At 35.3% G+C, this 24909-nt stretch overlaps 1 protein-coding gene across 2 annotated transcripts; it reads left to right on the top strand.

The window, feature by feature from the left end:
- Positions 1 to 1319: 1319 nt before the first annotated feature.
- On the top strand, positions 1320 to 2758 carry LOC140963630 (cation-dependent phenylpropanoid and flavonoid 8-O-methyltransferase 1-like). Of its 2 annotated transcripts, none has more exons than XM_073423020.1 (6): positions 1320 to 1337; positions 1435 to 1541; positions 1653 to 1732; positions 1816 to 1960; positions 2032 to 2163; positions 2260 to 2758. In XM_073423020.1, the coding sequence occupies exons 2-6, from the start codon at positions 1482 to 1484 to the stop codon at positions 2545 to 2547; spliced, it is 705 nt and encodes a 234-aa protein (XP_073279121.1). In that variant the 5' UTR covers positions 1320 to 1337; positions 1435 to 1481; the 3' UTR covers positions 2548 to 2758. The 2 variants fall into 2 exon arrangements, with proteins under 2 accessions (XP_073279121.1, XP_073279123.1); XM_073423022.1 differs by having other exon boundaries at positions 1321 to 1380; positions 1449 to 1541.
- Positions 2759 to 24909: the final 22151 nt, after the last annotated feature.

Raw genomic sequence — 24909 nt, 5'->3', positions numbered from 1 at the left:
CGCAAATCATAACTAAAATATTGTTGATTCGGTAACACATAAAGTCGGTTTAATTTATACGATAAGGAAATTAAAAACAAAATTATAGTGTAAAAGATTAGATATAATGTTTTTGGAACAGGACCGGACCTGACCGGCAACCGTTGACTTGACCGGTCGGGATATGTGCTAAACACCAAAAAAACGATCGAACTGTTTGGTAGTATTAAAAGGAAATGGTGACAGTCGGAAAACCTGACGGATATTTGATTACATTAGGAAAAAAATCAGCTTCAAATTTTCACCTACATTTTATCCAAGTTATATGTTATGTGTAATTTGGATTTTGGAATTATGTGATGTTTATTTGGATATTTGTTGTTTTTTTCAGCTTTTAAATTTAGTAAAACTACCAATTAATAAATAATAAATATATTACTATTTTATTTACTATATAAAATAAATATAACATTAATTTTTATTAATCCGGTTTGACTGTCCCGTTTAGGGGTGGTATACCGTACCGTACCGTACCGAAAATTCTATACCGTATACCCTACCGAAAATTACTTTATAAGGAAATTCATACTGATACCGTACCGAAATTTTCGATACATATAACTAGCATATCGATTATACCTAAATTGTATGATATCGATATATACCGTTTTATACCCAAAAAACCTTACATTTTAAATTTTTTTATAAATTTATTGTTTTAAAATATTATATATTTTAAAAATTTTGTATATTTTTTCGGTATTTCGGTATTCCGGTATATACCGAAAATTTCAAATTGCATACCGTTACCGTACCGAAAAATTCGGTATTGTTACCGTATCGTACCGTACCGAAATCTTCGGTATACCGAAAAATCGGTAAATTCGGTATTTTTTCAGTACGATAATCTCGATATACCGAAATTTTCGGTATTTTTTCCCACCCCTAGTCTTTTTGAACCGTTTTGGAAGAGTTGATTCATTCCATTATCAGTCCGGTTAGAATATATTGGTTAGGTATTTATATTTCATATATATTTAATGTAATGTATTAATAAATTCAATAATTTACATTTTACTAAAAAAAAATTATTATTTGACTATATATATATATATATATATTTTCTAGTGCAAGGTGTGATGTCTCTTGCTATGATCGGATAACCGCATGGTGCAGCATGTCTCTTACATTTTATATTATTTCTATACCGAACGAATAATGCAGCCATGGACGCCGTTTATTTTTGAAGTTTCTATACATCTAATTTTAATTTAGGGAAAAAAAAACACTCTATATAAACCATGCAGTGCAGTATCCCTCTCACGACAATTGATCACTGTCTCGTCTCTTTAAAGCTCGTAAGTTGATATAGTTTTGATTTTAGTCATAGGCAGTAACTTTGTTTCATTCGAAATTCTAGTACTTTTTTCGCCGTAATAACATTTCTTATTGCAGTCTCAAGATCCCAGTTGTTTGTTAAAAGCTCGTTACGGTAAACAGTGATGGAAAACCATGGAAAAGTGGTGCACAGAGGTTTGTTGCAAACTGGTGATTTGTACCAGGTAGTGTCCTTTATTCACTAGCCTTATATGTTTAGATTAAAATTGTCAGGTTTTCACAATTTTTACGCATATTAATGAATTTCTTGGATGTTTTCTTGCACGGAATCGAAGTATTTGTTGAATACTAGTGTGTATCCACGCGAACCGGATTCACTCAAACAGTTAAGGGCCATCACGTCTACTCATCCAAGGTATATCTATGCTACCAATTTTGTTCTCTCTATCGCATTAAAGTTGCTATACGTTGTACAGCTTCCGTTTTTCCCCGTATCAGGGCCGTCATGGGCGCATCACCGGATGTAGGACAGTTGATGGCTTTGCTCTTAAAGCTCGTTAACCCGAAAAAGACGATTGAGATTGGAGTCTTCACCGGGTACTCCTTGCTTGTAACTGCACTCAACATTCCTGAGGATGGAAAGGTGAAGTGTTTCTATATAAATTTTGTGTAGTCTTTTATTCATGTGCTTGATGATTGAAAGTGGTGATGCAGATTATAGCCATTGACCTCGACCGGAGCACTTACGAGATGGGATTGCCTGTTATTCAAAAGTCTGGCGTCGAGCACAAGATAAATTATATCGAGTCTGAAGCTCTCCCAGTTCTTGATAAGTTGTTACAAGAGGTAAGGGGAAACTCGCTAGGTTATGATCGCAACATTGGCGAGTTTTCGTGGCAAAAAGCTTCGTCTTACAAAATTCTTCCTTCATTTTTAATGCAGCCTGTGAATCATGGGGCTTTCGAATTCGCCTTCGTAGATGCTGATAAAAACAATTATGAAAATTACCATGAGAAGTTGTTGAAGCTTTTGAAACCCGGTGCCATCGTCATATACGATAACACGCTTTGGGGTGGATCGGTGGCCATGGACGAGGATTCCGTTACCGAGAACAGGATAGGTATGAGAAAATATGCCCTCGAGTTTAATGAATTTTTGGCATCAGATGCTCGTGTGCAGATTTCTCAGGTTCCCGCTGGTGACGGGGTTACCATCTGCCGGCGTCTCTAAATCATTCCGGGGCATGATCGTTTTGTTTCATATGGATAGTTTTTATATGTTCAAGCTCAAATAAAATGAGGTATCAAATTGTTGGTAGAGGTCTCAATTTCTAAGTAATAAACTAAATGAAGACCCCTGTTTTAGTTTTTGGAATATTTAGTACAATAATTTGATTAGAAATTTTGTTCATTTTTTAGACAAGTTAGCATTTGGAACACAATGTCAGTGATTGAGTATCATTTCAATGGTTATTATAAAAAAAAACCTAAAATAAAGAAAAAACAAACTGTCGCCAAAACCAGACTATTTATGGAAGTAAAGACCAAAAGATGGCAATGACATGCATAATATGCCATCTATACTGACTGAAACGTTCACTACTCGTTTTTCTCTAAAATGTACTAGAAAATTTATTTTTCTTAGAAACTTTCGTCCATACATATATATACATAAAGTATAAGCATCTTAAATCTTCTGAAAACCACTCAAAAGCATCAAAAGTCATAAAATCTTTAAAGTAATCTTAAATCATAAACATAATGCGGAAAACTAGCGACAGTCCTCGAGTTGTTTTCACCATCAGTCCAGCTATTTCAACCATCAAGACCTCCATTATCAACAAAATCATGCTCATCTGCATCGATCACACCTAATGAATCTATTGACTCAACAAACCTTAACCATGATAGCAAGTAATACATGTGCATTCACAAGCAACAGTCAAAAGATACTTTTAATAAAATAGCTTTTCATGAATGTGCATAACTTTAAATCTTTTTTCTTTTCATCATAATCATTTCCTTTCATCATATACATATATGTTTCCCTTTTTATTGAATTCAGATTGTTAATTGTGACTTTCGTATTAGCTGTAGTTCGATGGATCCATCTACGTATAATCATGGTACCAGGCGACGGGGACATCGACGACACTCTCATCCGTCAACTGAGCCTTGGTTTTACATATCATCATAATCAGCATATCATCGTATTAATCACAATCAAGCCACCTCCTTCAACATTTCATCACTTATAAAAATTCGTGCGTATGTATATCATTTTTCTTTTAAACCAAACATGCAACATGTCTTTAAGCATTAACGTTTCATTATAAAATTACATATAAATTTAAAATAAATATTTTAACATTCATTGCAGCATTTAGGGAACTGCCAGGACTTCTAACATTTTGCAGGTGTAAAATGACGGTTTTGCCCCTAAAACCCTAGCTTTCCCAATTTACCTTTAGGCCTTAAAACGACGACCCAAATCTATCCAAACTTCGCATAACACCTTAAACTACACTCATAAATATTTCTTACACATAAACTTAAGCCTCTAGACTAATTTTTTGATTTGTTTTAAAGCTCGAACCTGCATCCCGATTTTGACCCGAATTGACTCGAAATTCAACCAAACTTTACCAAACCTGGACCATAACTTATTAACGCCTAACCATACCCTATGCAACCCAAATACAACCGTTTAAGACCCTTGATCAAGCCTAGGAAGCCTACATAATTTTTTTCTTGCCCATGTTCAAACCCTAGCTTGGACCAACCATTAATTCCTTCGACCCTAGCCAATGGACGACCCTAACCAGACCCTATCTAACCATCCTAGGACCTTGACCGAAGCCTTAGGACTCTATTGGACCAGCTTCTACAGCCCTACAAGGGCAGCCCTCAAACCCGTGCCCTTCAAGCCATACGCTACCCAAACGGCTAGCAAAATTCAACCTTCCCTTCCAGCCCCTACACAGCCCGTCTAGGACCATGACTAGACTCTCTTAGGACCCTTGAACACATCTCAAATAGCGGCCCACAGCCATGCCTCCTAGAACCCAAGTCCGAAACCCTAGTCCCATCCAAACCCAATTTTGTTCATAATATCACACCATCTTGTCAAGTCCTTAAACATGCGCCTAAGGACCCTTAAACATGTGGAAAAACATCCTTTCTAGTAATCCTACCATGGCAGCCCCTTTGTACATCATAAGCATGAATTTTAAAAGATAAAAACTCTAGTTTTGACCATGTATAGACATAAAAACGAAAATAAAAGAAGTGTATTATTTTTTTCATGCCAATATGTATCAAAACATATAATATGATATGACTGATGATTGAAGAAAAATTAAGGCATGTCTTTGACTGGGGGATGAACTTGCTGATTTCCTTCAATATTCACGTCATGTGCTTCTCAAAAATCGTGTGATTTGTGAGTTTGTGTTATGATGGAGAGTCCTAGGATTTTAAGTGCTTGAGTTGTGTAGTAAAATTAGGGTTTTTGGGCTAGTTTTGATATAAATAATAAGATACAAGTTTTAGGCCCAATAACATGGGTATAATAGGCTCATTAGGTCCATTACATAGTAAATAAAATATTTTGTCTAGAAAATTTTTCGAAAATATTAGTCGAGTTCCCAAAAAATCCCTATATTTGTCAAAAATCGATTACCGGTTTAAAATACAACTCTGCGCGTAAAAACAACTCATAAGTTGTCAAAATACCATTTAAAACATATCATATATTAAATAATTAAAAATAATCATTTAATAAAAATATTTTCTCTTTATGGTCCCCGGTCTCCATTACTCGATCGCGTCTCGAACCTTTAAAACATAGTTTTATGCATTATAATATAAAACCATATTTTAACCATGTAAATATGCCTACCATATTTAATAAATGCAATTAAAATAATTTAATTACTTATTTTCTATTTTTCCAAGATTTGCATTCAGTTGGATTACGTTATCACATTTTGGACCTTACAATTCCTCCCTCCCTTAAATGAAATTTCGTCATCGAAATTAAAACTTACCGAATAACTCTGGGTAGCGACTCTTCATGTCCCTCTCAGTTTCCCAAGTAGCTTCCTCCTCCGAATGATTTAGCAATTTGACTTTGAAGGATTCGTAATTCAGTACATGTGAAGGATTCGACATGTACTTTCGCAGCATCGAGATATAGAACACGTTATGCACTCCAGCTAGCGTCGGTGGCAACGCCACTCTATAAGCTAATGTTTCAATCTTCTGTAGAATTTCAAACGGTCCTATGAACCTCGGACCGAGTTTTCTTTTCTTGCCAAATCTCATAACACCTTTCATAGGTGCTAATTTCACAAATATGTGGTCATCCACTGCAAACTCTAAATCCCTTCGTCGCTTGTCAGCGTAGCTTTTCTGTCGGTTTTGTGCAGTCTTCATCCTATCTCAAATTTTGACTACTAGCTCCGTTGTTTTCTTGATTAAGTTCGGAACAAATTCTCCTCTTTCACCAACCCCATCCCAATGTATAGGTGATTTACACTTCCTTCTATAAAGTGACTCATAAGGAGCCATTCCTATAGACGATTGGTAGCTATTGTTATAGGTGAACTCCACTAGAGGTAACTTTGGTTCCCAAATTCTTTTGAAATCAATCACACAAGCTCGGAGTAGAGCATCCAAAATTTGAATCACCCTTTCGGACTGACCATCGGTTTAAGGATGAAACGATGTACTGAACAACAACTTCATCCCCATTGCTGAATGCAGACATTTTCAGAAAGATGATGTGAACCTCGGATCTATGTTAGAAACAATAGACACTAGAATCCCATGCAGTCGGAGCATCTTTCGGATGTACAGCTCTACATACTGTGTCATCGTAAATGTCGTCTTAATAGGTAGAAAATGCGCTGATCTCGTAAGACGATCAACTATCATCCAAATGACGTTAAATCCCTTGATTGTCTTTGGCAATCCCACTACAAAATCCATAGTGATATTTTTCCATTTCCACTCAAGCTTCTCTGCTGGCCTCTAATGCTCTGCCTTAACTTGCTGTTATGTCAAACACTTGGACATAAAACGCAAGATGTCTCACTTCATGCCTGACCACCAATATAATGACTGCAGGTCCTTATACATCTTCGTACTTTCAGGATGAGTGGAGTACAGGGTATTATGGGCTTCTTTCATAATGACCTCTCTCAGTGAATCGCCACTAGGAACCCATAGTCGTTCTCGGCATCGAACTATGCCATCCTCCTCAGAATACAGCTTCCGACCCTTAAAATCTCAAAAGATACTTTTAATAAAATAACTTTTAACAAACGTGCATAACTTTAAATCTTTTTTCCTTTCAAAATAATCATTTCCTTTCATCATATACGTATATGTTTCCCTTTTTATTGAATTCAGATAGTTAATTGTGACTTTCGTATTAGTTGTAGTTCAATAGATCCATCTATGTATAACCATGGTACCAGGAGGCAGAGACATCAACCACACTCTCACCCGTCAACTGAGTTTTGACCTTACATATCATCATATCATCATATTCATTATATCATCGTATTAGTCACAATCAAGTCACCTCCTTCAACCCTTCATCACTTAAAAAAATTCATGCATATATATATCATTTTTCTTTTAAACCAAGCATGCAACACGTTGTTTAGAATTAACGTTTCATCATAAAATTTCATAAACATTTTAATATTCATTACAGCATTCACGGCACTGCCAAGACGTCTAACATTTTTCAGGTGTAAAATGACCGTTTTACCCCTGAAACCCTAGCTTTTCCAATTTACCCTTGGGCCTTAAAACGACTACCCAAATCCATCCAAACATTGCATAACACCTTAAATTACACCCATAAATATTTCTTAGACATAAACTTAAGTCCCTCGACCAATTTCTCGATTCGTTTAAAGCTCGAACCTACATCCTGGTTTTGACCCGAAATTGACTCGAAACTTAACCAAACTTTACCAAACTTGGACCCTAGTTTATTAACACCTAACAGTACCCTATGCAACCAAAATAAGACCCTTGATCAAGCCTAGGAAGCCTACTAAATTTTTTCCCTATGTTCGAACCCTTGCTTGGACCAACCCTTAATTCCTTCGACCCTAGCCCATGGCCGACCAAACCAGACCCTAGTTGACCATCCTAGGACCTTGACCGAAGCCTTAGGACTCTACTATACCAGCTTCTACAACCCCAACAAGGCCAGCCCTCAAACTCATGCCCTTCAAGCCATACGCGACCCAAACGTCTAGCAACCTTCAATCTCCCCTTCCAGCAGCCCGTCTAGGACCATGAATAGACTTTCTTAGGAACCTTGAACATATCCCAAACAGTGTCCACAGCCATGCCCTCCTAGAACCCAAGTTCGAAACCCTAGTCCCATGCAAACCCAATTTTTGCTCATCATGTCACCCCATCTAGTCCAACCCTTTAACATGCGCCTAAGGACCTTTAAACATGTGGAAAAATGTCCCTTCTCGTAACCCCGTCATTTCTGTCCTTTTGTGCATCATAAGCATGAGTTCTAAAAGATAAAAACTCTAGTTTTGATCATCTATAGCCATAAAAACGAAAATAAAATAAGTTTATCATGTTTTTCATGTAAATATGTATCAAAAAATATAATATGATATGAACGATGATTGAAGGAAGATTAAAGCATGCATTTGCGTATTTTACGCATGAAAAACGATTTGCGATGCGAGAGACGTTGACGAAGGGAGGACCTTGCTAAATTCCTTCAATATTCACGTGATGTGATGTGTGAGTTTGTGTGATGGAGAGTCCTAGGGTTTTAAGTGCTTGTGTGCGTGAGTTGTGCAGTAAAATTACGGTTTTTGGGCTAGTTTTGATATAAATAATTAGATACAATTTTTAGGCCCAATAACATGGGTATGATAGGCCCCTTAGGTCTATTAGATTGTAGATAAAATATTTTGTTTAGAAAAGTTTTCGAAAATATTAGCCAATTTTCCAAAAAGTCTCTATTTTTGTCAAAAACCAATTACCGATTTAAAATACGAGTCGACACGTAAAAACACCTAAAAAGTTATCATTTTCAAAAATATAATTTAAAATATATCATATATTAAATAATTATAAATAATCATTTAATAAAAATATTTTCCCTTTATGGTCTTCGGTCTCCGTTCCTCGATCGCGTCTCAAATAACTTTTAAAACATAGTTTTATGCATTATAATATAAAACCCTATGTTAACCATGTAAATATGTCGACCACATTTAGTAAATGTAATTAAAATAATTTAATTAGTTATTTTTTATTTTTCCTAGATTTGCATGCAGTTGGATTACGTTATCGCATTTTGGACCTTACATCGGCACTACTCTAAATTATATTTAAAGATAGATATTTAAAAATATATACGAGATCTATTATTTTTTAGTAAATTCCACAAATATCGATAAATATTCATCCTTAAATGCATGATTGGAGTAGTGCTCGTATCCCCTAAAGATAACAACAGTACATTTAATATTGGTTGATATTTTTTATTATACGTGAGTTCTATTATTTTTTAATAGACCTCAGAAATATCAATAAATCTCCTTTAGTGTCCATAAAAGTAGAATGAAATTTTCCGCAATGACAATGGATGATTTACACAAACAGGCAACAAGGAAAATTTTTAAACCAATACATGGGCACGATAGGTCTTATAAAATCGTCTCACCTCTCAATTTTATGAGACGAATCAAAAATATTATTTTTCACCACAAATATGAATCATATCAATCTGTTTCCCTTATATAAATTTGTGATATCAGATGCTGATAAGAGACCTACTAATAAATAAATAGATATGAAAAAAATAATTTTAAATTTTTTGAACAATGTCGAAGTTACATTATAAAACTTAACGAATTTTATATAATTTGAACTGATCGAACCAATATGATAATATACTAATTGTTTGGCTTATAGTTTTGCATGTTTATCATTTTCTCTATTCCTTATATTATTATGTGTAAAATTGGATCTCTATATTTTTGATAAAATCACAATTTTGGATCTATAACTTAGCTTAATTCTGTTTCTAGTCCTTTAAATTTAATTAGACTTTCGGTCTTTGTGCATTAAATTTTATTTGTATTTTGAATAATAATAAAGATACATCTATATATCACTACATATCTACATGAAGATTTACAACTATTATATAGCGTGATTTTTGTTCAACATATCACAATATTTTGACTAAAAAAATTCTTTTTTTCTTTTAATTTAAATAAAAGAATTTTCTTTTTCTTTTGAAAGAAAAATTAAAAAGTAAGTCTCTTGTGAGACGGTATCACGAATCTTTATATGTGAAACGGGTCAAACCCTATCGATATTCACAATAAAAAGTAATATTCTTAGCACAAAAAGTAATATTTTTTCATTGATGACCCAAATAAGAGATCCATCTCACAAAATATGACTGATAAGACCGTCTCACACAAGTTTTTGTCAAAATCAAATTCCATGAATTGACCACAATGTGAAAAAAATGAATATGAATGAATAATGAAATTTTGAATAATTTTTTTTATGTTGAATTTTATTTTGGTTGTTCNTTTTTTCTAACAATGATTTCTAAAAAAGTGGGCTATAATTATTTGATTTTTTCAACATAATTTAGTCATTTGAGATATGAATATAAGAAATGGCTGTACAAACACTTGATGTTAGAGCAGACCACCATCGCCCGCCATCAAACTGGGTGGGGGTGGGCAGGCCCGTCAATACGGAGGGTAGGAAAACGCCAACCTGCCCATCTGAGGGTTGTGGTTTCGGTGAGCCAACGCACCGAAAATTTTAAAAAATTAAAATTTATACGATTATAAAAAAGTTTATTTTATACGATTATATTTTGTATAAAAAAAACCACATACCAAACTATAGGAACAAAATAAATAGAAAGTTAATCATAAAAAAATGTAAGACATTAATAATATATCAAATACTTGTTTGAACATTTCCAAAAAAAAAATATATTAAAAATATATCAAATACTAGTTTTAAAATTTCCAAAAAACATAAATTAAAATAAGTGTTTGGATACAATAATTCGCAAAAAATTAACGAAAAATTTTTAAATATATTTTTTTTAAAAAAAATATCGCGGATCGGCCCGCATCCAAACAATTCACTACGACCATCACTCAACCCTTCAATTTTTCATTGGGGGATGGGTTGGCTCGATGGGCTTAACTCGTCTTCACGGCTCTACTCGATGTACATGTAGGATAACTTATTTTTCTTGATTTCTACCTTTCTTGAGGATGAAGTTACTTGGGCTTGAAGTTAATTTGACTACTAGACATTTTTTACAAGTAGGTATCCTTTGAGACAAGCCAACCATGTTTATATATTTGGAGTGAAAAATAATACGTTTTACATAAAACAAAATCCAACTTTTAATACTTAGGCTACGTTTGGTACGAGAGATTAGGTGGGTTTATGGTTTTTTAACCCACTTAATCCCATGTTTGGTAGGATTTTTATTTAACTAATTCAATCCCTCCTATAAATGATTAGGTTATATTAACTGAGATAAAATAATCATTCATCACTCCTTAGGATTATTTATTTAACTCTTAATCCATCTTATTTTTCCAATTTTACCTTTTTCCTATATACAAACTCACAACCACTTCCCGCCACCGACTGCCGACCGACCGTCGCCTACTGCCAACCGAACGCCGGCAGACCGCCGCCGCCGACCGACCACTTCCAACCGACCGACCATCGGCCGACCACCGCCGCAGCTGCCACCGCCCGCCGCCGACCACCACACCGTCGCCGCCGCTGAAGTGGATGTGCAATTTTGTCAATACATCAAATTATTCTTAATTATCTCATTCTTAACAATCATACGAAACATAATATTATTTTATCATTATATATTATATTTCTACTTCAATTATTCTTTTTATCATTTATCTCTTAATCATTTCATAATTTTATCCTCCAACCAAACGTAGCCTTATAATTACATTACCTAAAACTGATCAACTTAGTCACTACTTGATACATAGGATGAAACATTCATTGATTACTCATTATTGTTTTATCCAACGTTTAGCTCAAATTTTATAAATGATTAATGTCATTCATCATCATATTATTTCATATTATTCAAATATATCGATTTATCATTCTTGTATTACGCGAAACGATGCCTTGAAGGATAATTTTGACACCTTTCTCTGTCTATGTTATTGATAAATAATTATAGACTACTTGAGAAAATAACCAACAGTCGAAAATATTACAAGTTTGCCACGAGAGTTTAACAACCTATCTTTGGTTGTGACAGTAAAATCCTTTCGAACTTTTTGGTAAACTGTTGTTTAATTCTATACAAAATTTACGATTCTGGCAGAGTTTTACTAATACTTAACCTTTTCGCATCTGTGATCTGTTTACTGCTTGCGTTTTCAGTTCTATGACCTTTTTTGTATTACATTGGACACAAATAAGAACTTATGTCCATATTTGGATGAGATGATTTTGAAAGGAATATTTTATTATTTAATTAATTTTTGATATTGATATTGATATTATCTCTAGTTACTAAAAGATTTTCTTTTAATATTTGTTTATCTCAAAGATATTTTATCTTTAATATTTAAAAGAATTTTATTCATAATGAAAATTTTGTTTCCATATTTTTTAAGACTCTTTATGGAATTGTCTTTAGGTCAAGATATGGGGAAATATATATACAAAATATAAGGAGAAGAGATGAGTGCAAATGTTGGAGTCTTTCTGAGCATACACAAAATTCAAAGTTGAAAATTTTCGTGAGAAGAATTTGTGTGATTGATTCACATACTTATCGTGTTACTGATTGGTATTGATGACACTCAAAGAATAACACTGCGTGAAGTGTTGGGTAAAGAGTGGTTTCGTTAGGTTTTAAGCAATATGTTTTTTTATGCATCTAGTATTTGGTTTGAGTTTTTGATGCATTTTAATTCATTGGAGTGTCAAGGAATTTGGTTTTGTTAATCTCACTGGTATTGTTTTGTGTAAACAATTTACATATTTTTCTAGTGAATTTTTGTCATGAGACATTGTCTTATTCTGGTTATTAAAGTTTACGTGTGTTGAGAATTAATTTCCGCTGCATGTTGTGTTTTAGTGTTGACAACACCCGAGCACAACACTAAATTTTGATACACACATCTTAATTTATTTTCTGTTCGTTTATGATCAACAACATCCTTTCAAGTGGTATCATAGACAAATCTTGATATGCTAAGTGATTGATTCTGGTTTACTGTTGTTTTTACAGGAAATATAACAATAACTCAATGGACGTATTGGCTTCAAGTGTTGCCTTAAGACCATCAGTCTTGGATGGATCAAATTATGCGTTTTGGAAACTCAAGATGAGGATGTGCATAAAACCCATCGAGGAAAGAGCTTGACAACGGTTTCTAGATGGTTGGTCACCACCTAGAATTGTTGATGCAGGTGGCGACAGCCGAGTTAAACCTAAGAGTGCATGGTCTAATGATGTGGTTCAGACCTCAAATTTCAACTCAAAGGCAATAAATGACATCTTTACATTTGTCGATGTCAACATGTTCATTCTTATCATCAATTGTACATCTGCCAAAAGAGGTGGGGACATTTTCTAAAAGCACTGTGAAGGATCATAAAGTGTTTGTAAAACTAAATTGAGGATGATGACCTCCAAATTTGAGATCCTCATGATGGAAGAAAATGAGATCATTTTTTAGTATGATCGGAGACTTCGGGACATAGCTAATGAAGCTTTTAGTCTCGGTGGTCCTATATCAAATGAGAGGCTTGTCAGCAAGGTATTGAGATCTTTTCCAGAACGGTTTAACATCAAGATCTGTGCATTGATGAGTCAAAGGACACATATACATTGAATCTGGAAGATTTGATAAGATCCTTAGGATGTTTGAAATGAATTTAGACCTACAAAAAAGAGATAAAGGGAAGGCCATTGCATTGCAAGCTTCCGATGACTCCTTCAACAATCTAATTCAGGAAGCAAATAAATCCGATCTCGGTGAGGAGTCAATCTCTTTGATTACTAAGAAGTTCGGTGATTACTTGAAGAGGATGAGAGACAAAAAGAAAATTATGCAACCATCAAAACCATCTTTTTGCCCTCCTGAGAAAAATAAACTACATAAACCTGCACAAAGGAATTTTAAACCGAGACATGAAGTGATACTCGACCAGAAACTAAAAGATTGGATTCCGTCCAGAGTACAAAGTGTTCTGGATATGGGAATTATGCAAATGACTGTGCCAATCGACTTTGCAGAAATAAAAGCATTGCAGTTTCCATGAGTGATGAAGATTCTGATGAAGAACTTGAATCTAGTAGAGATGATTTCACCTCTTTGTATGTCATTTTGAAGAATACATGCCAACTGCAAGTCAATACACTTGGTGTTGCCGCTGGTGTTGCCACATCGGGTTGCAACACCATCTCAAAGTCACTATGCTTCAATGCAAAATTTCTTGGGAACTCAGACATTGAAGAGATCCAGGAAGAAGAGCTTACTATAGAGACAGTCCAGATGAAGTATGAAGAGTTGTATGATGATTGTCTCAAAAGAAATGAGACAAATTCGATACTTTCAAAAGAAAATATTGAGCTGAAAAGCAGTTTGTCTCGACTTGAAGTCTTACTGAGTAGAAAGGAACTCGAACTTTGCAAATTCAAGGATGATCTTGAGAAGGCCTTAAAAAGTCTTGCAAAATTCAACTCAAGTTCATCAAAGTTTGACTCAATGCTAACAATGAGAAAGGATGGCAGAGCTCGTCTTGGATATGTTGAAAGTATATATGAACGTGGTGAATCTTCTAACTCCGGATCAAAACCAACTATGTTTGTAAAAGGAAGTGAATTCATTTTGGTCCCTTTAATGGTTAACCCTCATGCGAAGACTCTTTCAACCTCAAAGTATTCTCGGAACAAAGGCCGAAACAAATCACAGTTTCTTAGACTCTTTTGAAATTTGATCCTCCAGTGAAGATGTCACAAACCAAGAAGTCAGTGTCAACTTCTAAACCAAAGCAAAGAAAGCGACAGCTTATCTGCCACTACTACCATAAGCCTGGGCACATCAATCCCTTCTGCTACAAACTAAGAGACGTTTACTTGAATTGGCAATCAAATCTGGTGTGCACAAGGTGTTCCACAACACTAAGCCCAACACCACAGTCAAGAAATCTCCCACAAGGAAAATATGGGTACCCAACACTATTATTCAATGCAATGTCATTTATAATTATTTATAAAACTAACATTGCAGGTGCGTGGTACTTTGACAGTGAGTGCTCACGCCACATGAGTGGATCTAAAGAACACCTCATGGATTATATTGAAGTAAGAAGTGGGCGTGTAACCTATGGTGGTGATGCTAAAGGAAGAATAGTAGGCAAAGGAACCTGAATGTTGATGGGCTTCCTGAACTTCACGATGTTCTACACGTTGAAAGACTTAATTCGAATTTAATAAGCACAAGTCAACTCTGTGATGATGATTTGCATGTTAGGTTCAATAAAAATAATTGTGAAGTTTTTAATGATGTCAATGTTTGTGTAATATCAGGTGCTCGGTCTGCTGACAACTGCTAGCAATTGGGACAATGTGATGATTGTCGAAGTGCCAAGGTAAGTTATATGGACCTATGGCATCAAAAATTTTGACACGTGAGCTTCAAGATCTTGAATAATCTGTGTAAGTTTGATGCTTTGAGAGATATGCCCGGTTTAAGTTCAGGTAATGCATATGTCTGTGGAATGTGTCAGAAAGGTAAGCAAACCTGTGTTGCGCACCCGATGTTGCAACACTTTGGAACAAAACGGTGCCTTGAGCTCCTGCTCATGGATCTAATGGATACAATGGATGTTGAGAGCTTGGGTGGTAAGTGTATTCGTTTATTTATGTTGATGATTTTTCTCGTTTTACTTGGGTAAGGTTCCTTAGAGAAAAATATGACACTTTGATAGGATCGAGTACTTGGATAAAGTAGTATTTAGAAGGGGTATTGAATAAACTCTAACAACTTTTCAAGTCTTTTCGAAAGATGAGTTCAGTTTAGTGATAAACTGATACTAGGAATCTTGTCAGTCAATATCAATCAGTTAACAATAACGTACGGAATAAAACTAATTGATAGATAGAATAAAACTGAAATAAGAACACGAGATTTTGTGGTTGTTCGGAGATTTCAAACACTCCTACGTCACCCCTTCTATCACGAGGATAAGATATTCACTAAAAAACTTTGATCGATACAACAGTTTGTAAAGACCCACTTTAGTTTGGACTTAATAACACTACCAAGACTGAAACTATTAGTTTACAAAATGTTTCACATTATGCAACTGAATTTAGTACAATTGATCTCTTACAAGATCGATTTTTACAAGTATGACACTGTGCTATAAAGCTCGAAAGAGTAGCCTTGATTGCTACGAATATATGCAATTAGTGTGAGCTTTTATTTCAGCAGAGTAACAACGTATTTTTCAGAGAACAGACGAGTTTAGATATTCAGAACTTTGATATGTTATTGTCGTGTTCTCTCAGCTGCTCTTCTCTGCTATTTATAGGCTTCTCTTCAACGGTAACATTTCATAGGTTTTGAATCTTTTTATCCGTTGTTTTGCCATGTCAACATTTTACTGACATTCGTACACTGCAGCTGAATTGCGGCGTTCCCACTATCTGTTGCAGTCTGTTTTTGTACTATTGTTGGTTGAACGTCCTTTTCTTGATGTGTACAGCTGAAGGATCAGCTGATTGCCAATAGTCTTCTAACTAATCAGTCAGTTGTCTGCGACGTCCAGTTCAGCTGGTTTTAGATTTTTTTTGATAAAACTGAAATCGATCTTCTTGATCAGTTGATTTAATCGATTATACTTACGATTTGTCAAACATCGAAATTAAGTTTCCAACACACTTTTGATGTTGTCAAGAAATTGCATGCTAGAATAACCAATTTGCATGAAGTGAGGGTGGTTAAAATAAAAACCGATCATGGTAAGGAGTTCAAAAATTCTCATTTTACTTCTTTGTGTGATAAGAAAGGAATCACTCATGAATTTTCAGCTCCAAAAACTCCTCAACAAAATGGCATAGCTGAAAGGAAAAATTGTACTCTTAAAGAAATGGCTCGAGTCATGCTAAGTTCCAAGAATGTGTCAAAACGCTCTTGGGGCGAAGTTTTAAACACTGCATGTCACATTTCCAACCGCGTATTTTTAAGAAATTGATCTACCATGACATCCTATGAAATCATAATGAGAAATAAACCAAACCTTAAATAATTTCATATCTTTGGTCGTGTTTGCTACGTTTTAAATGATCGAGATCATCTCGCAAAATTCTACTCCAAAAGTGATAAATGCCTATTTTTTGGATATTCAATGTATATCCGGGCTTATCGAGTGTTTAATTTGAGAACTAGGAAAACTATTGAGTCAATTAATGTTGTGTTTGATGATTTTGCGGACCTGATAGGAAAACCCAAGGAGGATGATATTGAAGGACTGCTGAATGTAAGTGAGCCACAAACCAGAAATGGTGTCGAGTCTAGTGTTCAGACCAGTGAGGCAACACCGAGCACAACACCACCACTGAGCCGAATATAAAAATTGGAGAATGAGGACTATGATGATGTGGTTAATAATGAAGGAAAGGATATTCCAAGCAAGATCCAAAAGAACCACCCATCATCGCAGATCATTGGTGAGGTGCATGATGACGTGCAAATAAGAAAGAAAGAAAAAGTTGACTACCGCAAAATGATTGGACTAAACTGCATGAACTCCACATTTTCCAGGCATGTCATTCTTTTTTCGTGTCTCACATTGAACCTAAGAACATTAATGATGCACTAAAATACGAATTCTGGGTCAATGCAATGCATGAAGAACTTAAACAATTTGTGCGCAATGGTGTATGAGATTTATTTCTTAGACCATCGAATACCAATGTTATTGGAACAAAATGGATTTTCAAAAATAAAACAAATGAATTCGGGAACATAATTAGAAACAAGGCTCGGTTGGTAGCTCAAGGCCTTCCCTCATATAGCTAGAATTGAGTCAGTCCGACTATTTCTTGGCATATCATGCCACATGCGCATCAAACTGTATCAAATGGGCATTTGAAAGTGTTTTTCTGAATGAGATCTTTAATGAAAAAGGCTATGTTTGCCAACCGAAATGATTTGAAGATCCACAACACATGGACCATGTCTATAAGTTCGAGAAGGCCTTTTATGGACTGAAACAAGCTCCTCGAGCATGGTACGGTAGGCTAACTGAATATTTACTTGACTTGGGATTTAATCGAGGTGAAGTTGACAAAACTCTTTTCATTCAAAAATCATCTCATGATATTCTTATTTTTCAAGTATACGTTGATGACATTATATTTAGCGCTTCTTCTCAAAAAGTTGTTGATAAATTTGTTGGTTGCATGTTATCCCAATTCGAAATGAGCATGGTAGGGGAGTTATCTTTTTTCCTTGGATTGCAGATTAAACAATTGCATGATGGTATATTCTTATGTCAATTCAAGTATGCTAAAAATCTGGTTAAAAAGTTCTCAAATAATAGTTCTAAGCATATGAAAACTCCTATGAGGTCAAGTGAAAAACTGTCAAAAGATGATGTTGTCGACGGTGTTGACAACACCATGTACCGCAGCATCATCAGTAGTCTTTTGTACTTAACTGCTACACTCCCCGACATTATGTTTAGTGTCTTTTTGTGTGCTAGGTACTAAGAAAATCCAAAAATATCACACTTAAAAGCTGTTAAACGCATTCTTAGATATATTACAGGTACACTAGAGTTAGGGTTGTGGTACACACAAGAGACAAACACAAATTTGGTAGATTTTTCTGATGCTGACTGTGCCAGAGAACTAGATGATAGGAAGAGCACATCGGGTGGGTGATTCTACCTAGGGAATAATCTCGTGTCTTGGTACAGTAAGAAGCAAAATTGTGTGTCCCTATCTACAACTGCATCTAAGTATGTACTAGCTGCTAGTTTCTGCTCACAACTTGTCTAGATGAATCAGATGATTGAGTATTATGGCTTTAAAAGTGACATTATAATTGTATATTGTGACAACTCCAGTGCTATAGACATTTCTAAGAATCATGTTCAACACTCTTGAACAAAACATATAGACATAAGACATCACTTTATTCGAGATTTGATTGAAAAGACATAATTGAACTGGAATGTGTTAGGACTGAAAACCAAATGGTTGATATATTCACGAAACCTTTGGACTTTGAGATATTTTTCAATCTTCGGAAGTTTCTCAGCAAGTGCGTACAATAATCACACGCACATGTGGTAATTGGTGTTGCTAACACCATGACAACACAACTCATGCATGTCTATTTTAAGGATGCTAGGCATACTGCATATCATAATCATCCTATTTAAGTGTGTAATATGTACAGTTATGGCAATCTCCTAGTGTGCACCTTGACAGAGATCAATCTTTCAATCAAGTTTTGTAACTGTTTTATGCTCAATCATCAAATAATTGAGGAATCTCAAGATATTCTTGATCATGTCCAATATGAAAATGGTGACTCGAAAACTAGAGCAGTTTGCTGGAAAACAGAAAAGATGAAGAAAATAAAAATAATCAAATTAGAAGAAAATAGAAAAAGCTACTTAGAGTAGTCCATTGAAGACCGTTCTTCTAGTGTGGGAGCTATCACTTCTAAGTCAAAATAGAGATAGAAAAAGCTACATAGAGGAGTCATTTGAAGACTAAAAAGTCTTCTAGTGTGGGAGCTACCATGTCTAAACCAAATCATTTTTGTGGAAGTATTGATTCATAACAAGTGGTGTTGCCACCACCAAGCTCAGACACATCACAATTTATACACTGCCTGACATTTCGATAATTCATCATATTGGAGGCATATTTAAGACATGTATATTGATTTTGGTTCTGTGAATTCATCATGTGCAGTGATATATCAATATTTGACCTATGACAGTTAATAAGAACTGCAACGTACCGTACTTTAAAACTACTTAAAAATTTGCGAAAAATAAACATTTTTCTTTAATAAGTAATAATATTTCAAATTGCAATATGAACAAAATGCTTGACTAAATATTTGAAATATAAACGAGTACAAACTATTTCCGTATCATTAAAGCCACAATCAAAACGAGCTTGCAAAAAGTATTAGTTTAAACAACATGAAGTATGTTCATCAAAATCAGAGTAAAGGAATTTAACATGCATAAAATTCTTGAAAACTTAAGCGGTCCTCGGGTTAGGCCTCCTCATAGTCTGAACCAACTCACTGGTCCCCACGTCTCGCCTCCTCGTACTCGTACTCACCTGCATCGATCAAGTCTAGTGAATCTAAATGCTCAACATTTATAAACTGAGAATAGCAAGTAATACATAATAAAACCACATGCATTTTAAAGTAGCACATACATACTTAAACTCTGAACATACTTACAAAAATATAGACGTGCCATCATTTCATAAACATGCTGCATCATACATACTTAAACATGCATAAAATTTATCATTTTGCATAAAGATATGTTTCATAGCAAGTGACCCATAACATAATGCGCCTGATCAGACTAAACCACAGTACTGGGCTGACAGGGATCATCACAGCCTTTCGACCGAACATCCACTCTCACATACATAAGATCCACGGTCATGTTTTACCGGTGGATTGGTCCCTGGTCATGGTTTACCACTTCCAAATCCTGATCAGGTCATACTTTACCGGAGTGGAGAGGTCCCCGGACTTCCAAACCCATAACATAATTGGTTACAAGACAATTCGCATACCTCAAAAACATAAAACATTTTCTTTTATTTTTGCACGTCAAACATACTTATTTAGCGTTGAGAGCTTCGTTGGATCTAGCTTGGGCGACTACTGCACATACTAACACATTATTCCAGAAAACCTGACGCTCAGGCGGTAACATCTTACCGCTCGAGCGCGCCCCGCCCAGAAGGCCTGACGCCCGGGCTATAACATCTTATCACTCGAGCGCCACCCAGCTAAACAGTTCCCAACGAAGCCTGCAACTCAAAATCCTCAAGAACACAAGTATAATACATTTTGACACAGTTTGAGTAGTCACACGAGAATGATCATAACTCTCTCGTCTCTTGTCCAAAAATTACGAATTTACTGTTAAATCGAAGATATCAAAAAGTTATACATTTTGTATGTTGAAAGTTTTTCTAGTAAATCAATCAAAAATTCACAGGATTCGAAATGACAAAGGGTGACGGGTTTTGTAACACAAAAATTTCACAACTTGAGCGATTTTACGATAAAAATCATATCTCTACCGCTTCTTATCAAAAAATTACGAATTTACTGTCAAATCGCAGATATCAAAAAGTGCTATGTTTCGTATGTTGAAATTTTTTCCGGAAATCCAATCGAGAATTTGCAGGATTCGAAAAGATAGCATATTCGGTTTTTGAGATCTAAAAGTTGTTCCAAAATCTTTCCAAACATCATCGCTCAAACTTTGCATTACATATGCGGATTTTTACAAACAATATACATCAAAATATTTACTATGACAAGATCGATGCAGAAAAATGAAAGAATATACATGTCTTTGCGTTAAAACGCACGAAGATAATGAATATCGACGCGGTGGATTACGGGAGATGACCGGAAAACGCTTGCTGTACGTTTTCTTGCTAGAAAATGAACATGAATCTTCAGAAATTCGCAAGGAATGGTGGCTGCTGAACGAAGGGCTTAGAACCTAGTTTTCCTATCAAAAAAGAAAACACAAATTTCGTGCGTGTGTGTGCCGATTGGGGGGGAGGGGTGTGTGTGTGTGTTGATTGAGGGGAGGGTTAATTAAAGGCTTAAAAAATGCTTAGTTTAATAATTAGTGATAAAATAATATTAATCTAATTATTTAATCTCACCCAAAGATTTAATAAAATTATTAAGTACCAAATTTTCAAGATTAAAATTCCAAATTCAAATTAGTATTTTTGAAAAGTTTAAAATCTTAAAATCACATAATAAATTAAATTAGGCTTTAAAATGCTTAAAATTTCATAAATCATTTAAAAAACCAATTTTCTTAACTTGAAATAAAATACCAAATTATTCATTAATCGCCTAAATCGTCACCGGTCTCTTTTTCTGATCTCGTATCGAATATTCGTCTGAAACATAAAACTCAAGAAAACATTTTAACGTGCATCAAACAAACATGTAATAATTTAAAATAATGCAAATCATAAATCATGCATCGTTAAAATCATTTTAAAATTAAATAAATAATTTAACAATTTAATAAATGCATGAGTTTACGTGTACTGATTTTGGGCTCTACATAAATCTTGATTACCCAAATTTTGAATTTATGTGACTAATTGTGTCAATGAGTTATAATCGACGTGTTTTCATTGGTTAATCTTCTGGAATCATCATAAAGCGAGTTTGAATCAATTTTACCGTTTGATTTAGGGATGAAATCGTGATTTTGCGTGAATTTCAAAAATATTACCGTTAGAATTTGGATCGTCTGTTATGCAATCACGATAATTACGATTTTTTTACCATTGCATTTTTGGATTATTTATGCTGGAAGTGCTTACATCGAAATTATTTTACCGATTAAGCATTTTGCTACTATCTCTTTCGCATAATTGCACTATCCTTACATTATTTTCGTGCTAAATTCTCTTTAAACCTATCTTGAATTGCAGATATGGCTGGATCAGGATATGACCCTTTGGATATTCGAAGTGAGATGGCTGGAAGGAGTGGTGTTCCGCCACCAATGGTAACACCACCCACAACACCGCCACCAGAACCATCTGCAGAAAGTCAGTTTCAGTTGATCGCCGTCGTCGAGAACCCTACTCCCTTGGAAACCATCGCTCCAGGTGAACCAGTAATGAAATTGATGTCAAAAATCCACCGGATTACGAGGCTGTGAAAAGGGAATTTATGCCTCATCCTCTACCAAGGCGCTCCAGACGACAAGTAGGGTATGCCCTGAATTTGCACCGGCTAAGAAGCCCCGCTCTTCTTCCTTCATTACAAATGTTCTGGGCCCAGACTTCTCCTCGGGTGATGACTCAGATGATGCGGATTTTGAATTGGTCGCTAGAACAAAATCGGTGGGTGCTGCCCCTAAATCAGCAGGTCTTCCAAAGATGAAGGCACATGACATGTCTGCAGGACAAAGCAAAGAGGCTGAGTCCTCTGATGATGAACGTTCCTTGGCTGAGATACTTGATGGCTTAAAGGAGGAACTTATTTTGAAGAAATCCACTCTGGTCGATGAAAAACCCGATGAAAAGATGCTTCAGAAATCTAGGAAAATCGTCATGGTTCATCAAGTGGCTCATCTTCTGACTCCAACTTTGAGTCCAAAGAAATGGCTGATGTAGAAGCGTCTGGAGACAGTTCTGATGAAGAAGCTGAGGTTGCTGCCGATGTTGCTGGTGCTAAGCCAGGTATTGTCAATACTCTGGACAACACAGACTCTGAAGACTATTTTCTAACTGCCTCTTTCTCCAGCAAATTCTACTCTGAGTTGACCGTATCTCGATGGTCAATCTATGATCACAGAGAGCATTGACGAAAGGAATATTGACACCAACGCTTACCCAAGGCAGAACCTGATTGCATTATTTCAGGCTCTTGGGCTGAGAGCAATAGTGGTCTCTGTGCTACCCTACGCCAGAAGTCCAGTACTCGAATTTTACTGTAATCATGTCACCAGCATAGGTGAAAGGAGCTCTGCCAAGTATGGGTGCGTGTTTGTGTGAGACACCATCTATGATTTCTCGCTATATGTCATCAATGAATTCTATAACACACCGACTGAAGATGAGGAGGATGAAGTTCATGATATCGACACCATCACATCCGTCCTCATCAATGGTCTAATTACTCAGTTTTCGAGTCGCTCCAAGAGACTCGCCACAGAAAATCTGGCTTCTTTTTACTTTGTCCTACACAAGACAGCCATTTGGAATTGGACCCCTTCTTCTAATACCACTGTAGTTACCCGACCACAAGTCATCACCTTGTTCACTATTGGTACTGGTCGCCCTTTTAATTTTGGACATCTGGTATTAAACACGGTCCTACAATTTGTAGAAAGAAGGATGAAATCTACCAGACTATCTTTTCCATCCTTGATCTTTGGGATACTGGAGTCACAGGGATTCCTCAAAGAAAAGGACGAGGGCCTATCTAATATAGGGGAAACCATCAAAATCTTTCCTGCATATTTCAAGAGTAACAGAAAACTAGACCTCCCTTGGCAACACGGCATCCACATCCACTCAAGATCTCGAAGGCTTCGTCATGCTCTCTGCCTCTCATTTACATGCCCAAATTGACTTTGGCCTACAACAGATCCAAAAGATCAAAGATCTCATTGCCTACTATGAAGAACATGTGGCTAAGTATCGATTGATGTTGGAAGTTCGCCTCCATTCTAGCCAAAAAAAAAAGTGCAGAAGGACCAAAAATGAAAATGCAAATGGATGGAGCTAAAGCATCTGGAGGAGTTGAGACTGATGAGCTTACAGACATGGAAGAAGATTGAGAATAACTAATTATGATCTGTCTGTAATGTTGTTTTTGATTTTATATTGTTTTGCTCTAATATCTGTTTACGTGATTAATGAATTTTTTTTTTCGTATGTCTTCTTAGGTTTTCTTGTGTTCTCAAGTTGGTGTTGACAACACTATCAACAACAACAATGCCCTAACACGTCAAACTCAAGGGGAATTGAACTTAAACTCAGAAGGAGATACAATTTAACTCAAGGAGAGCTTAACTGAATAAATGATCAAGATTATCATTTTTAGATGTTTTGTCGGGAAAGGAAAAAAAATGGAGATTGAAAGGAATATTTTATTTCTTAATTAATTTTTGTTATTGATATTATCTATTTAAATTTTTATCTTTCTAGATCATTGTGCTTGATTTATTTCTATATATTAGAATATTTTCTTTTAATATAGTGTTTATCTATAAGATATTTTATCATTGTTTAAAAGAGTTTTATTCCTAATGAAAATCATGTTTCCATATTTTGTAATACTCTTTTATGGAATTGTCTTTAGGTCAGGATATGAGGAATTATATATACAAAATATTAGGAGAAGAGATGAGCTCAGCTGCTGAAGTCTTTCTGAGCATACACAGAATTCAGAGTTGAAGATTCTCGTATGAAGAATTTGTGTGATTGATTTACATATTTACCGTGTTGTTGATTGGTGTTGACGACACTCGAAGAAAAACACTGCATGAAGTGTTGGGTGAAGAGTGGTTTCGTTAGGTTTTAAGCAATATGTTGTTTTGTGTTTTGCATCTAGTATTGGGTTTGAGTTTTTGATGCATTTTAATTCATTGGAATGTCAAGAAATTTGATTTTGTTAATCTCACTAATATTGTTTTGTGTAAACGATATATATATTTTTCTAATGAATTTTTTTCATGAGACAATGTATAAGTATTTGTACTT

This window comes from Primulina huaijiensis, chromosome 17, assembly GCF_012295235.1.
Source record: "Primulina huaijiensis isolate GDHJ02 chromosome 17, ASM1229523v2, whole genome shotgun sequence".
NCBI classification, from domain to species: Eukaryota; Viridiplantae; Streptophyta; class Magnoliopsida; order Lamiales; family Gesneriaceae; genus Primulina; species Primulina huaijiensis.
This window is presented reverse-complemented; position numbering and strand designations above follow the sequence as displayed.

What these genes read in the sequence shown, in the direction of transcription:
- LOC140963630 (XM_073423020.1), top strand. Translation starts at nt 1,482, where the DNA reads ATGGAAAACCATGGAAAAGTGGTGCACAGAGGTTTGTTGCAAACTGGT. An exon ending in AAACTGGTGATTTGTACCAG is followed by an intron (nt 1,542 to 1,652) that starts GTAGTGTCCTTT and finishes ACGGAATCGAAG; the next exon opens with TATTTGTTGAATACTAGTGT. An exon ending in TTGATAAGTTGTTACAAGAG is followed by an intron (nt 2,164 to 2,259) that starts GTAAGGGGAAAC and finishes TTTTTAATGCAG; the next exon opens with CCTGTGAATCATGGGGCTTT.